The sequence below is a fragment of the Mauremys reevesii genome, linkage group 1, assembly GCF_016161935.1.
Source record: "Mauremys reevesii isolate NIE-2019 linkage group 1, ASM1616193v1, whole genome shotgun sequence".
Classification (NCBI taxonomy): domain Eukaryota; kingdom Metazoa; phylum Chordata; order Testudines; family Geoemydidae; genus Mauremys; species Mauremys reevesii.
In genome coordinates this window covers 210,836,038-210,852,711 of record NC_052623.1, presented here as the reverse complement: position 1 = coordinate 210,852,711, position 16,674 = coordinate 210,836,038, and the positions used below count along the sequence as shown (strand labels likewise).

The window sequence follows — 16,674 nt, the reverse complement described above, 5'->3', positions numbered from 1 at the left end:
AACTCAATACAGTGAGAAAATGTACTATAGTTGGTTAAGTCATATTTTGCCATCAGGACTTGGTAGTTGGTGACTTGGAACTGAAGAGAGGCTGATGAGTGGGTCTTAAGCCCTAGGAGGTCCAGATGCTTATGCTCATTATCAGACAATGCTGATTTGAAGTGATGTTTCCTACTCTTTCATTGGCAGCATCAACAATAAGAAAGTTAGAGGTGAGATGAGAAAACAAGTATTCCATAATGTGAAGGTCCTTTGAGAGAGGAACTTTAAAGGTACTATTGAGTCCAGGGAGTGTTCCTCTCAATGAAAAATAAGTTTAGCAATATTGGAGGTGGTACCAGAGAATACCCCAGTCATTCTGGAGAGGGCTGGCTGCCAATGGACGGTACCACGTAAGATTACTTCTTTGAAGAATCCTTAGTCTTCAATGAGTCCTTCTGTCTGTAAGAGTCCAATCTTGGTTCTGATGGGTCCATATCTTGGGACTGCTCAACAGTGGGTTTCTCGGTACAGTTTCTCGACACCTGGCTTTGTAAAAGTCTCTTTCAGCAGTTCTGGTGCATTGGTACTATACCTGGTGGGAGCTTTACCAGTATCTGCAGCAGGACACAAGTCTCCCTACTCCCAGATCTAAGTGGAGAGGAATGGAGTCTCTTACATTTGGTTGTTTTCTGCAAGACTGAAGTTGTCCCCTAGTTTCTGGAGGTCAGAGCTGGAACTAATGAAGTCTCTGCAGCTGAGTCCAATGTACAGGATGGAGGACAGAACTGCCCCCCTGGGTCTAAGGGAGCACTCAATGAGAAGTTTCTTCCCTTAGTTTTTGCCAGCCTTTAAACCAGAGCAGATCTTACACTTGGATGGGACGTGAGTCTTTCCATGACAATGGAGGCAACTGGATTGCCCATCACTGAATGGGGAATAGACTGGTGACTGGTTTGGCAGGGCTTGAATCCTGGGGTCTTGGGCATATCCTGCAAGAATAGCCACCAGTCAAGAAGGCCTGAGAGGAAAAAGGGGGCATCAAAGAAAAAGGGGGGAAGAAGTGGGGGGGAGACCTCCCTTCAAAGCATAAATTGTGCTAGAAAGGTAAATTAACAACAAAAAACCCCTAAAACTACATATGAAATGAAAATTAAGAATAAAAATGTGGCAGAAGAATAACTAAGTTAGCTAGACAGTAGATGCTTCAAAACTCCATCACTAGCTGCAGGTGGTTGAGACAGAACTGGAGTGATGTGGATCCGCTCCTTCCTGTATTCCCTTTTACTGGAGCATATGAAGGCATACGGTGTAGGTGCAGACCTGTAGGCACTAATAGAAGAAAAATCTTCGATTGAGAGTGCATGGGTGTACACACATCCTCACCTAGAGCACCCATAGGGACAATAACCCAAAGAAGAAGGCCTGATTCTGATTTCACTTCCACCAGGTTTTATACTGCTGTAACTGAATTGACTTACACAGAAAAATCAGACAAACGAATATATGCTTGCCTAGTGAAATATTGTTGAACAGGCCTGTCAGTGTTGACTGGAGAGGAGAAATAATTAGTATTATTAGAATTCCAGGCTGGGATGTGCTGAAGATATTAATGATTTTGGAGCATCTACCATGTGTGGACATAAGATATTATCTTAGAGAACATGGGAAAATCCACTGGCCTACATTATCCTAGGGTAAAATTGCCTCCAATTAATGTAAAGTTTTTACACCAGCAAAATAAAAAAGAAAAGTTTGAATAGATTTTCAACATTATCAGCTAGATATTTATGAAGCAGGAACAGTTTCATATAGACTTTGTACTTACTTGCTTTGTGTTAGGTCAACAACAATGAGATCTTTTTCCAATAGTACAACTACAGCATAGGGTTCTTGAAATTCTAAAAGTGAGGAATCAAGCACAAAAAACATGCAGAGCTTTCCTGTTAAGCCTTTTAACCAAGTTAGCCAAATTATATAATCCTCTCCTGAACAATTATTGTATTTTAAATAAATAAATAAAGACAGATTTGCAAATTAGAAAGCGTGGCATTTGATTAGAGTCAGACAGTGATGTAGATGTCCCACAATGATAAGTAGCTTTGGCAACATAATTGTTGATAAACATATATGGCAAAAATAGCCTGGTATAATTATAGCATGCTAACATGGTGTTGAATGAAAAGTAAAGGAGTGGAGTAGGTGAGTCCACCTTGACATCTGAAGGCAGCTGGGTATGTTACTCTATCACCGAATCTAATTATCACACACAGGGAGGTACTCTTGTTATAGACCTTGTGATCACAGACTGCAAAGGTTTAACAGGTATTAGAGTCTTTCTGTGGGCAGTGATTGTCCAAAGCTACATTCCACCAACTCCTTGAGATGCACAGTCCACCAACTCCCAATAGTGCACAGCTGTAACCTCAAATGCAAAAAGTTCACAAGATCCATTATTTTAAAATGTGAATTGGGGAGAGTTAATGAGGAGACAAAGATGACGAAGGTACACTCTGGAGGTGAAGAAAGAGATGCAGTTGTACTACAAACAGAGTTGGGGAGGAATAGTGTGTAATGGGTTGAAAAAGAAGACAAAGAATTAAATTGCCCCCTCCTCTCCTAAATGTCAAGCTGCCGTTTGCAGTGTAGATTGCGGTCTTCCAACCACTCTTACACGACTTTCTTTTGAAAAAGTGAATTTTTATCTAAGTTGCCAATCACCTTGGTATCCAAATTATGATGTTCCAAATTTAAGGTTTTTTAATATAAATGAGTTCCAGATAATCAAGGGAAACAAAATAGGAAAGAAAGAAAAAAGTTAATGCGGTAAGGATAAGACATTATTTATATACTGCGAAGTTTTTTTCAAAATTAAAATATACATTGCATAAATTGGTTTATGTAGTGATATAATTGTTATGATATAGTTGTGAGCCTGCTAGAGGCATCTACTATTTTGTGATCAATTCAGGTGCAGTATATCTCTCTCTCACACACAGACACAACTTTCTTTTGGAGACCATACTTTTGTTCTCTCTTATTTTATGTTTTTTCTTTAATCTAAAATAAAAGTTACTTAGATCAAAAGCATGAGTATAGGGTTGCTCTTTATGCAAAGAAAAAAGAACAAAAATCCTCTCTGACTGTTTTTAAGATAATGAACTGTAAAATTAAGAATCCCATTCAAATAACAATAAGCCACTTCATGGTGTGCAAGGTTGTACTCTTCAGATGGCTGAAGGCACAAGGCCGAATGAACTTGAGGAATGCATCAACTAATGCTCTTTCCTTTGTGGTCTACTATTAATGCACATCCTGTGGTAGCATATTGACACACTAGATTATGAACAACACAGCTAACATAAAACAAAAATGTACTACTGTGTAAATCAGTAAAAGAATCCATAATATGGAAGCACCACTAAGTTTAACATAGTGAATTGGCAGCCCAGATACATTAATTCAATTATTGAAGCTTCCGTTCACTAGATATTGGAAATAAATATTTTTGCTTCATACTAATTCAAATTATTCAACATGTTTTTTTTTATTAATTTACATGTTAAGTGTTTCTTCTACATTTCTGCTCACCCTCTTTTATGCTGAAGATACCAGACTTAACTTCTTTTAGGTTTTTAGCTTTCTCTACCCCTCACCCTTCTTAGTCTTTTCTGTTAATTTAGTCCTCAATTTAGCAATCCATCCCTGTTCAGCAGAGCAAAACACTTCAGCACATTCTTAGTTAAGCTTGTGCTTCAGTGCTTTGCTCAAAAGGAATGGATTTAAGCACAAGTTTAAACACTTTGCTGATTTAAGGACTTAATGCTCATGAAAAGCAGCAGAATTACAGCCATGAGACTTAAGCTCTCCATTTATTTCTGAGCAGTGGCAATGTAAGCTTCCTTACATTGACTGATCAGTGTGCTCCAACTGTGACTTGGAGCTCTCCCCCCGCCACACCATGGTAAGAGGGGAATTCAGTCTCTGTAGCTCATTCATTTCTTGATCTTTCTGCTGAGACTGCAAGCAAAGGGTCCAGTTGCTGTCAATTGTGGTGTTGGTTTTTGTAACGTGGAGAACTGTCCAGTGGGAACTGAGATCCCCAACTTGCTTATCATGCTGTATGGACACTAAATTCTGTGATAAGACCACTTCATACAATTTTTTAACAAATCGCATTTCTCTTCTTTGACAAAATTGTACTATTGTTGATTCATACACTCACCATTTGGATATGGTGTTTCACAAAGAGTTAAAAAGTCAACTATAGGGTGATCCATTTCAAGCACCGTAATAGCTTTTCCATGCATGATGGTTAGACTTGGTCTTCGACAAGCTTTGTCATAGGACAGTCCACCAGAAAAGATTATAAATGGTTCACTGTGTGAAAAAAACAAAAAGCAATAATAGATTATATAATCTCACATTTGTGTCATGCCTTTCATCCCGAAGTGTTTACAAAGAGAAAAAGTGAAATTGTGATGGTGGATTTGTATCACTAATACAGATTTAGATTTTGAAGGGTTTATTTCTGTGTGTGGAAATATTTTGAGAGACCCATACCACTGAGAAAAGCAGGTTTATACATATACATATATTTTATGTTAATTAAAAATAGGCCTTAAAATATCACATTTTGAAACTCATCATTTTCAGGTCCCTCTAAAAATACCCTTAAAGTTATACATAATGAGATTTAGCTGTGTAAAAATACATAATTATTTTATCAATTAAAAGAAAAACCTTATCAGTATTTTTCAGTATAAATAAACATTTATGACAATGGGTAACAATGGATAGCTTGTTATATGTTATCTACTTCCATATTTGAAGCTGCATTTGGAAGTCTTTACGTGGGCTCTTGAGCTGTCTGAACACTTTCATGAAGATCCTGTCCTTTGTCAGAGTAGCCATTGTTTTGTTGAACATCCTCTTCTACACAGAGCTGGCCCACAACATTTTGGCACCTGAGGCATGGAGCTCAAATGACACCCCCATGTCCCCTCGCTTGGGCCAAAACTTTGAAAGGTCTCAATTCTGCCTTCTTCCTGTTCTACTCCTCTCATGGTACTGCTCTGCTACCTACCTCACTAAAGGAGAACTAACAACTTAAAATGCTGTGTTCAAAAATTTTAAGTAACACTTAACTTTCAAACGCCTGAAAAGCAAATGTAACTTTTCTTGTCTGCATAGTAAACACTGGCATTTTTATCTGTTTGATTATTCAAAGTGGTGCTTTCCATGCCTTCTTGGTTGCAAAGAACTGCTTCCTGAAGGTCCACAGTCTGGGCCAGCTGATGCTCTATTGAGATGATTGCAAGGCTGACCAGCCTCTCCTGTGTCATTGTGGAGCGTAGATGTGTTTTTATGAACTTCAGCTTGGAGAAGCTGCGTTCTCCACTGGCAACTGTTACAGGAAGTGTTAGAAGTATGCGCAGAGCAACAAAAGCATTTGGAAAGAGGGTGGTCATCTTATTTGTGCACATATATTCCAGAACAGCCTTTTGGAGTTGATCTTGCTGAAATGTATCTTGAAAGGGCTTGCAGTTCATTACCTAAATCACTCGCATCAATATCGTGCATATCATCATGTGTCAACACTGTCTGTAGTGCCCGGCATTGCTGGTGTAGGTCTTCTTCAGGTATAGTGAGGAGTTTTGGAATATCATACAACATCCCAAATATACTGCTGTGTTCCTTGAGCTGCATGAAACGTTCTTCAACTGACTGTACTGCACAATCTAGCACCTGGTTAAATAATTCAACTTTGAATTGTTGTTTGGGGTCTCTTATGGGATTATCCCATGCCTCGTAATCAAAATGTCTTCTTCTTCGATGACTCTTGTATTCTTGAATGGGTTGGAAAATAGCTTCAGTGTGAAGTTCCTTTGACAACTTCTGTGCACTCTTCAGAATGTTTTGAAATCCCTCATCTGACCAGTAAGAATGTAGGTATGACTTTGCTTTGCTTTGTCCAGTTATTACATTGCTCCAGATATATCGAGGTCAACACCTTGGAGTCTCTTGCTTACAACATTTATTTCAAACAGTATGTCATGCCACAACAGTAAGCCACACAGAAATTTGAAGTTATATATGTTTCTGGTGATTCCATTTCCCTCTGCCACTGTTCTCCCATGAACAGTTCCTGTCATAGCATTATCCTCCATAATGGCAACTATGGCATCATCTAGCTTCCCAATTTGGTGTTTGATAGGCTTTATTGCCTCCACTCGACTTTCCTATCGTGAGGCACTCAGTGGTTTCAGTGCCAGAGAGGACGTTCCCAGATGTTGCTTCAAAATTTGCCATTGATGAGTTGATGCAGAGAAAAATACACAGATACTTTGAATTACATTAAAAAATTCAGCAGCCTACCTAGAAGCTGATGCTGCATCATTGACCACCAAAGTTCAATGAATGAGAACTGCATAGGACCAAAAAAACTCGAGGGTTTAACTCTCGGATCCGTGTCTGCACTCCTCTGTTCTTTCCTCTCATGCTGGCACCATTATCGTAGCCCTGACCTCTAATGTCAGCTATCGCAATTCCCATATTTTCCAGCTTTTTAAGAAGCCCATTTGTCATACCAGCTCTTGTAGTATCATCAATGTCAATAAATTCTAGAAAAGGCACTCTGATAGTCACCATTGTAGGGACATTTTCACTAGGTTCTATTGTTGTTACAAAACGCACCATTAAAGTCATTTGTTCCGTATGGCTGATGTCAGGTGTGCAGTCCAGAATAATAGAGTAATATCTTGCTGACTTCAGATCTGCCACAATCTTCTGTTTGACTTTTGTTGCCAGTAACTGTATGATCTCATTTGGAATCGTTTTTCCAAGGTAGTGGTGTGTGTACATTTCTTGGGTGGTGACTCTTCTTAGATGCTCCTGAGTACAGCATCAAACTCAGCCATCAGCTCCACAATTTTAAGGAAGTTTCTATTGTTTGGCACATACAGCTGATCTGAAGTGCCACGCAGTGCTAGGTTTTGGGTAGCAAGCATTCTCACAATGGCAATGAGCTTCTTCAGAACATTTTGCCAGTAAAGAGACTCTGATGCAATCTTCTCTTGATGCTGATCATCTATGGTGGCCTTTAACCTTAGTCTCATCTCAAGCTCTTTCCACCTATGGAATGCTCTCTGGTGATTTCCTGCCTTCTCATGGCATGCCAGATTTCTAGCCAGATTTTTCCAGTCCTTTGTTCCTGTAGAACCCAATGTGGCTGGAACATTAGACTGGAAGAGTTTGCAACAAAAACAGTATGCAGTATTCTGGGTTTTTGAGTACATAAGCCATGTGGCCTCTCCACTTTGTCACCATTGGGGATTTCACGCCAGTAATGTGTTGGATGGAAACGTCTATTTTCATTGTTTTTAGGGAACATGAAGTTTTCCCCTTGCTGTTGCCCATGCAATACAAGGAAGTCCCTCAGGCTACTGCTCAAATGGGTCCACAGTCCTGGATCATCTAGACTTAAGGAACTAAACTCAGTAGCAGCTGTTTCTTGTGTCTCCACCATACTCTTCTCTGATCTACACTTTTCTTCAGGAATGTGCATGGTTACATCCATTTGAGATGGAGACATGGATGCTGCAGTAGCTGCCAGGTGACCTGCACTCTGACTAACTGGAAGATCAGGCATCTCCTCACCACTCACATCCTCACTGGGGCCAGAAGGCTCACCATGAACATCTGTGTCTATGTATCTCAGGAGAGCTCCCTCCTGCTTAGATAGAAAAACTTCCTTTGCTTTCTTTCTTTTTCTGAATGCTGCCCCAGAGGGGCATTTTCTTCTTTCACTCATGACTGCTGTTCTGTGCCAGCTACAGTGGCTCTCAACACTCAATTGAAGGGGACAAATAAGCAGGCTGGTAGCAGGGCCTGAGCGAGGGAAGATATCAGCATCTTAAGGGCCTAACTGGCTCCTACTACTTCAGTTGACTGCCTGTTCTCAAGTGGGTTCAGGGAAGCAGCAGGAAACAGGAAGCTCCCTGAGAAGCTGGTGCTAATCAGTCCAGGCTCCTGGGGGTGCTAGAGAGGTACATAAGAGGCTCCTCCTCCTCTCTCTCCCTGCAGCTCCTGCTGCTTTCTGTTATTCCCTCTCACCTTTTCTCCTGCCTGCCTGTTATGTCTCTTGTGCCTTCCTTCCTCCAGCACAGCACTCCCCCATCTCTGTGCATCTAGAGCAGAGAGAATACATATGCACCAGCAGCAGACACAATTTTCTACACTGGGTCCTGGTGGCGCCCTCTCACAGTCTGGCACCTGAGGCGGCCGGCTCAGTTCGCCTCATGGTAAGGCCTGCCCTGCTTCTATAACACAAGGATTTTTGTGGAAGCAACCAACTAATCCAACTGGACACTTTGACAGAGATCAGGTTTTTCATGAAAGGAGCCATTGCTGTGTCAGAGATATTATCTAAATCTATAATCTGGGGAATTAATACATAAAAACACTACAGTGTGTGTAAGTTAAGATTGATCTATACAGACATAACTAATGCAAAATCTCAAACCAAAAAAAGTTAAAAACATCCAGCAGTCTGTACTCCTCCCATCCAGAGATAGACCCCTCAGCACTAGCACAACCACTTCAGACAACATACCACAATCTTAATTCTGACCAAGTACAGGTGCCAGTCTTCCTGCACTCTCTTTCCGAAACTTGAGTGTATGTGATTTCATATAGCTGTATAAAGACCTGGGGGAAAGTGAGTCTGTTCCGTTTGTGTGTGGTGGTGAGTTGTTCACATCTAAAACATCAAAGTAATTCAAACGAAACTGAAAAGCTCTCATAGAAAGAAAGGGAAGGAAATCTGAACTCTGGAAAGCTGCAATGCTGAAGGATTCCAGGTTCTCAGTCTCCCATTACTAAGATACGTTATACAGAATAAATACCACCTTTCTGCTCCTACTTGGTATTGACCTGCTTAGCCACCCAAGGATTGCATTTCTGTAATACAACAGACCATTGGATACGTTAAGGAGACAGGATACCAGACTAAATGGACCACTGGTCTGTCCCAGTATAGTAAGGAGACAGAACAGTGGACTAAATAAACAATGGTCTGTTCAAGTCTGGCAGAGAGAAAGCATACTAGCCTTGATAAGCACCAGAGAAAGGCCTATATATAAATAGTAAATTGGACTTTCCTGGTATGATAATTCCTAATTTCTTATAAAGAAGAACAAATGCAGCTTCGTATGTTGTAAAAGACTCTAAATATCAAATACACCTCTACCCCGATGTAACGCGACCCGATATAACACGAATTCGGATATAATGCGGTAAAGCAGTGCTCCGGGGGGGGCGGGGCTGCGCACTCCAGCGGATCAAAGCAAGTTCGATATAATGCAGTAAGATTTTTTGGCTCCTGAGGACAGCGTTATATTGGGGTAGAGGTGTACCTAGAAAACCTCGCAGCAAAATTTTTGAATAATTAAAATATTAAAAGATGCAATCGCTACTGTTAAACTATAGTCTTTACAAAGTTCAAAACCCTTTTAAAGATCTTTTCAATGCACCAACTAATATTTTTATGTCATATTGTACCTGTTTTGTAATATCAGAGGGGTAGCCGTGTTAGTCTGGATCTGTAAAAGCAGCAAAGAATCCAGTGGCACCTTATAGACTAACAGACGTTTTGGAGCATGAGCTTTCGTGGGTGAATACCCACTTCGTCGGATGCAAGTAGTGTTTTGTAATATGTTACTTGTCATAACATTTCTGCCTCTACACAAATTAAACAGAACAACCTGTATAAGCTAAGCAGCTCAAACTCTAACTTATATAACTGGAATCTTATATCTGTTAGTTTTGGATTCCAAAAAGATTTTGATAGATGAAAAATTTATTGCTAAGTTGCTAAAATAATTCAGAATGTAAGGAATAAAGCCAAAGATTTTGAAATAATGTACGTGATGTGATGATGTTTGCCTGCTTCTTTGTAATATAATAAATTTAAATAAAATAATTCTTTGTACACTGCAGTCTTAAAGTACTATAAAGCAATAGAAAGATGTATTTTCTGATTCCCAAATGTAACTTTTTTCTGTGAAACTCATGAAAAGAAAAATCATTGACCTATCTAGCAAATGCCTGGTTGTCATAATGCAGTGGAGAGGCGTGTCCTCCTGTTCCTACCCAGTGCAGAACTGCTCATTGCCTGCTTGGTCCACACTTAGATTCCAGTCCTATGAATAGACCACATGGTGGTTCTGTGGGGGTAGAGGGGTAAGAGGCGCATCACAACAACAATGCTGTGGATGAGGCTGACTCTACCACATTCCACGCAGAAGACATGAGATCTGTGCATGGAACTTGAGGCACAGTCTGGCAGGCATTACAGAAATGCAAATAATTATATTATTATGTCCCACTAGTCCTACATGTGATATACTTAACAAGTGTATTTCAAAATTTGAAAAAAACTTGGACCTTTACAGAAATTCTCACAAAGACAAAAGATTACATTTAAAATCTATTAAAGTTGCTAAGGAGAACAACCCCCCACCCACACAAACCCTTAAAAGTAGGAATTCTCCTGTTAAAATATTCTTCTTTCCCCTTACCCCCACCAAACATCATATTCAGCATTTTCAAAGACAGATTTCTCCCCTCTATAAACAACTTCCTTACACTTCTATGATGTGTAGTAACACACTGCACATATCCTAATTCCCATGATTACATTATAATAACAACACGTCTTTTAGACATTCACACACCAGAATACTGTGTTCTTCTCTGATGGGTAAGTCTAAGGTCACAGTTAAAGTTCTGCATTATAATACAATTGTAGGGAATGTTGGGAGTTACTGTATATGCTGGAGGTATGGGATTTTTTTAGGTGTTTTCTCTGTGGGGATTTCCTTTTTTAAAACTGTATGTAGGAATTTAGTGGAAAATATGACACATAGACCTTTTAAATCCCTTCTCAAGTCAGACACCAATTCAGGAATGTATTTAAGCATGCAAGAACTTAAAGCATATGCTTGAGTCCCAATGATTTCAGTGGGACATAAGTATATGTTTAAACATGTGCTTAAGTGATTTTCTGATTTAGGGCCTAATATTGTAATGTACATTTGCACATACACTATTAATTGGGAAGACGACAAAGGAATATATCGAAGGTCAAGTCAATGTTTTGTTTTTTGCTGTTGTATACTAAATAAAAGAAACATATGAATATTATTTTCCTAAAAGAGGTGAAATACTGTATATAGTAGGAAGGATCAATCTCTGGAAGATTAAAAGTGTATCAGAGATCTAAAAATGCATAGAAAAGCCCTAAAAAGCAGAGCAGTTCCATTTCATTTCATTTGCTATGTATTCTGTGATTCATTTGCTTATTATTTTAATTTAAAAGCTGCATTTTAAAAAACAAATACATAATTTTAATAATTTTTAAACAGCATAAATTAGAAACAGCAGACCGTATCCTTCTGATACTTTACTGCAGACCATATCATTCTGAAGACACCTTTGGAAACTTGGTTTAAATGACTTCCTCAGCGTGCAGGAAATCTATGGCCAAGGTAAGGAGCATGGACACAATCCAGTTTTCTTGGGTCCTGTCCAGTGATCTAACCATAAGACCATCATCAAGAACAAACAGCATCTGATCATGTAATTACAGTCTGTATCATTCATCTACATGTCCAACAGTGCCTTGTAGATAGAAGTATTCATAAGCAGCTCCATTTTACATTTACACCAGGCATATAGATTTGGCTTAATATTTTCCTAAGGGGACAAAAACATACCTGCTTTTACATGTCTTGTACTCTACTTTAAGAATTGGTTTACAAGACTCAGGTTTTTTCCCATCTCTTTGAATTTTTCCTGTGGAAAGAAAGAAGGTATAAATCTTACTAAAACTTACAATTGCCACCACACTGGATGGTTCTATATATAGCACAATAATTGAACTTTAAAGTCATTGCAAATGGCAGAGTACTAATACCTATTTTCCACTGCAGTTTGGATATTAATTTGTCTGAAATAATTAGATTCCTTTTGCTCTTTTATTCAACATATTTTCTTTCTTCACAGCAAATGCGATTGTCTTTTTAAATTTTGTTTTAAACATATATGAGCTTAAATGTTGTTTCCCACAAGCAAAACAAATCAAACATGGTCAGAGGCAGAGGGTATTAAATAAAAATCAGATACTTTGGTGCTGAGACAGGCCTCTGATGTAAAATGTAACAGCTGCTAGTTGATTTTGAGAATATTCTGCAGATTAAAGAATATAGGAACCTATACAAGAAATGGCTATGAAGTAGGACACAGGACCAGATAAAATGAACTAATCATAGAATCTGCAAATAAAACCCTCTCTTTCATTCCTTCCCTGCAATATGTTCTTTTTAAAGCATCTTTCTTACCATGTGGGATTGTTATCTGAAATGGTCTGCTAGGACTTTTCAAGTTCCACAGAGTCAAGCTGCCATCAGAGTGACTGCACATGAACTGCTTCCCCTCATGATGCCAGTCAACAGAATGAATAGCCTAAAGAAATGGTAGTGAGAACAAACACGAAAGTCATTACAGAATACACAGTTCACATTAACTAATACAGCTACATTTTAATGTGTGATTTGAGGTTATCCTTATCCAATGGCATCTCAGCAATTGGGTGCCTCTTATTTGTCTGCAATCCACCACCATCAGCACCCCTTTAAAGTACTTTCACTCAAATTGCTCATCAGAGCAAACAAAAGAAGCACCTTCAACTGTACATGCTAACTTAAATGTGTAATAACTTTTCTTAGTGTGTATCATTCTCCACATGCACAGCGAATCTTTATTCAGTTTTACTGCAAACACCAGATACACCTGCAAGCTCAGAATGTGGTAGTGGGCACTTGCTACAAGGGCAGAATTCCAGGGGTACATAGGGTTGAGAGACACCTCACCCACCTGCCCTTAGCCTGCGGAAATCTTGTTTGTACTGCCTGTGGATCAACTCCCTGAAATCATCAGCTTCTGGCAACACAAGCATGGTCCTCCAGGCCTCTGTAGGCCTCGTTCTCTCTGTACAGGTTAGTGATAAGCACACATCAATCCCTGGGTCCTCTGAGCATCCTTCTGGAGTGCCCAGCCCCTGATCCAATGAACACTCCAGAATTCTCGGATCCTCTATTCTCAAAGGAATAATACAGCCCAGCTTGCAAGTTTCATTTTAGGATCCTCACTCACTTAACACACACCATTTAGATATACATATAGTGAAAGCAAGAATAAGATTATTATCAAAGAACAGAGAGTCCAGTGATAGCGAGTGAGAATATTGGAAACAAATGGTACATATAAAACAAAATTACAACATTCTTTCTAAAGCTAAACTTAGCTACCAAGGCATTCCTCTATCTTCTACAGGTTAGCTTATCCCAAGTCCTTTTCCCAGCTGACAACCCTTCTCATAAGATCAAGCCTGCTGGCAGCTTGACCTCAAAGACTGAAGGAATAACTGGGGATTCAGCTGCACCCCAGATATAGTTTCAAAGGTTCATTGTCTTACACCTAGCCAGGATAACCCCTGCTGGTTTTGTTTTTTCTCTGCAACCTGAGCAATATATTGATTAGCATTTTACTCAGACTGTAAATGGGTATCCATTCTGAACCACACAATACTTAATTTGCACATGACCCAGCCAGGGAAAGCGTCTCTTTCCCTCCCTTCTCCCCCACCTGCCTGGAGTATGTGGATTACCTTATGGTGACCGGTCTTAACTCACAGAGCTAGAGAACATGATTTTTAGTATATATGCATAACTCTTCACATATTTTCTCAACATACATCTCACAATAATGAGGATGATCAGTGTGAAACAGGCTTTCGTTAGTGACCTTACATGACGTTCTTTGGTGGACTGGTATGTACAGGGGATTCCTTACTTACCCTGTGCTCTCTGCCAGTTGGGATCAAGAAGTCCTTAGGTAACAAATTTGGATTGTGCATAGTGAGCTAGTACAGAGCTGGTGCTTTGATCTTGGTTCCATTGGCTCTGCCTTCTCTGGTTTCACAGTGAGGAGAATAGGTGGAAGCCAGATCAGAGCTCCTGCTCTCCCTGTCTGTTTTAGACCTGGGGAGAGGTGTGTGTGTGTGTGTGTGTGTGTGTGTGTGGAGGAGAAGGGAATCTCCCATTGTCCCTCCCACTGGTCTGGGGTGAGGAGAAGAACATTCTAGTAAGACTCTCCTAGTGAGGTGGCAGACTGCTGATGTGAGCCAACCTGACCTGAACCCAAGAAGGTCTAGTTTTTTTTCCACACAAGCCAAACTGGACTGTACATTTGTATTCAGTTCTTGCTGGGTTTGGGTTGGGTTGCAAGGTGCTACCTAGATCCACAAAGGGACTTAGGTGGAAGAGGTGAGTTCCCTTATAACCTTCAGCTCAGTGGTTAGAGAACTCACCCAGGATATGGGAGACCACAGTTTAATTCCTCCCTCTGCCCAATGAGGATAAGGGATTTGAAAGGGGGCATCCCACCTCTCAGGTGAGTGCCCTAACCACTGCACTACAGAATCATTCTCACGCTTTCCCTGGCTCAATACATATTTAATTGTTTAATTCTTTATACAAAGTGGAACGGCGTCGACAGGAGAGACTGAGAGAGACTCATATCAGAATATCCCATAGCCCAGTGGTTAGGCCACAGAATATAATATCCCAAACACAGTGTGATGCCCTGTCCCAGGCAGACTATACTTATCTCCAACACACATCTGTTTAAAGAGGACTAGTTAACACTAGGTACCTTTTAGTTTGCACTAGCAGTGTTTGCATGGGGATTTACAATGCAGCATGCTAGTGCATGCTTCAGTTCACATACATATAGTCTGAAATGTGGGGCCCTGTAGACATAGCCATAATTAAACTAAACCAAATTAACTCTACTTTAATTCTGAATGAGAGTGTCCATACAGAAGTTTAATGTAGTTTAACTAATCCACTTTAAATTTACACCTTTAGCTCATTCAGATTAATTTTTCTGAGGACTTGTCTACACAGGGACATCTAGGAAAATTAATCAAATTAACTAAGGGCATGAATTTGAAGTGGATTAGTTAAACTGCATTAAACCCCCATGTGAAGACTCTCATTCAGAATTAAAGCAGCCTTAATTTGGTTTACCTTAATTACCTTCCAAAGTGAACTAAACTGTATTAAGGGCACTTTAATTCTGAATAAGTGCATCTACACAGGGATTTAATGCAGTTTAACTAGTCCACTTCAAATTCACATCTTAAATTAATTTGGAGTAATTTTCCTGTATATCCTTATATAGACAAACCCTCAGGGTACATCTGCACTGCAATTAAACACGCGTCGCTGGTCCGTGACAGATGATTCATGCTTGAGGGTTCAGTCTAAGGGGCTGTTTAATTACGGTGTAGATATTCAGGCTCAGGCTGGAATCCAAGCTCTGGGACCCTTCCCTCGCATGGGGTTCCATAGCCTGGCTCCAGCCTGACTCTAAATGTCTACACTACAATTAAATACCTCTTTAGCCTTGGCCCCATGAGCCAGCTGTGGCTGTTTAATTACAGTGTAGCCATAATCCTTAATGTCCCTGCGTAGACAAGCCCTTGGACATGCAAGATTCTAGCGGTTGGAACACAAAACAAAACTCTCTGAAAATTGGGAAATAATTATCTGTATTTTTTGTAAAAATACATTCCCATGCAAAACTTTAAAAATGATCTTTACGTACGCATTTTAAAAAGAGATAGATTAGAAGTCAAGAGAATCATTTACGATTTATGTAAAAAATTATTTGGAACTTTATGGACTAAACTATGAATTTTTAGTGTCAAGGGAATAGATAGATAGAACACTTTCCTGCCTAACCGCAAGTAGCAAGATTAGGGCTGTTTCTCGTGGAAGAATAATAAGAAAGGGGGAGGGGCTCATTGTTCCTTTTTCCCTCCACACCCCTAATGCACTCACATGAGAGCAGTCATCATTTACGCTTGTATATTTTGGTTTTCTTTTCTAAGGTTTACATACTGGAATAATATAAAGATTTTCCTTGTCCTTTCTTTCCCATAAAATAGATAAACCAACATGGACTCTGTAAAGGGAAATCACACCACACTTCTCTGATCTATTAGGGTTCAGGTGGCACACTGGCAAAATAGCATATAAAGGAAAACCTGATGACCTAAATTTATTGGACATTTAACAAGTCTGAAAAAGTTCTGCATAAGAGGTTATGAAGGAAACTAAGTCGTTTGTTGACCTGAAACCCCCTAACCCATTTCTCAAACTGGAGTCCACGAACTCCTGGGGTCCACAAGGGTTCCCCAGGGTGTCCATTGGCCCCACTGATCAACTCCTCCCCGTCCCTCCCTCAACTCCTCCCTCTCCCTCCTGCATGCCACAGAACAGCTGTTCAGCAGCATGCAGGAGGACCTGGGAGGGAGGGGAAGAAGTAGGAATGGGGTACGCTTGGGGGACGGGGCGGAAAGAGGAGGGGCAAGGGTGGAAGGGAGGCGAGAAGAGGTGGGGTGGGTGTTGGGCTTTGGGGAAAGATGAGGAATGGGGGCATGGCATGGGGCTGAGTGTGTGGGTGTGGGGGGGGAGGCTTGGAAATCTGCAAAAAATTGTAAATCAAAATGAGAGTCCTTGGGTTGCTAAAGTTTAAGAAGCGCTGCAACTAATTTTAGGGTGCAAG

At 40.1% G+C, this 16,674-nt stretch overlaps 1 protein-coding gene across 10 annotated transcripts in view; it reads right to left on the bottom strand.

The window, feature by feature from the left end:
- STXBP5L (syntaxin binding protein 5 like) overlaps nucleotides 1–16,674 on the bottom strand; it is a 412,558-nt gene that overhangs the window by 150,271 nt on the left and 245,613 nt on the right. For all 10 annotated transcript variants that reach the window (XR_005597546.1, XR_005597541.1, XM_039534539.1 and 7 more), the window contains 4 exons: nucleotides 12,381–12,504; nucleotides 11,757–11,835; nucleotides 4,205–4,359; nucleotides 1,808–1,880 (listed from right to left, as the gene is read on the bottom strand). Coding sequence is in view for 8 of the 10 variants with exons in the window: in XM_039534539.1 (XP_039390473.1) it covers nucleotides 1,808–1,880; nucleotides 4,205–4,359; nucleotides 11,757–11,835; nucleotides 12,381–12,504 (431 nt within the window). In the remaining 2 variants the exon portion in view is untranslated. The remainder of the gene's footprint in view (nucleotides 1–1,807; nucleotides 1,881–4,204; nucleotides 4,360–11,756; nucleotides 11,836–12,380; nucleotides 12,505–16,674) is intronic.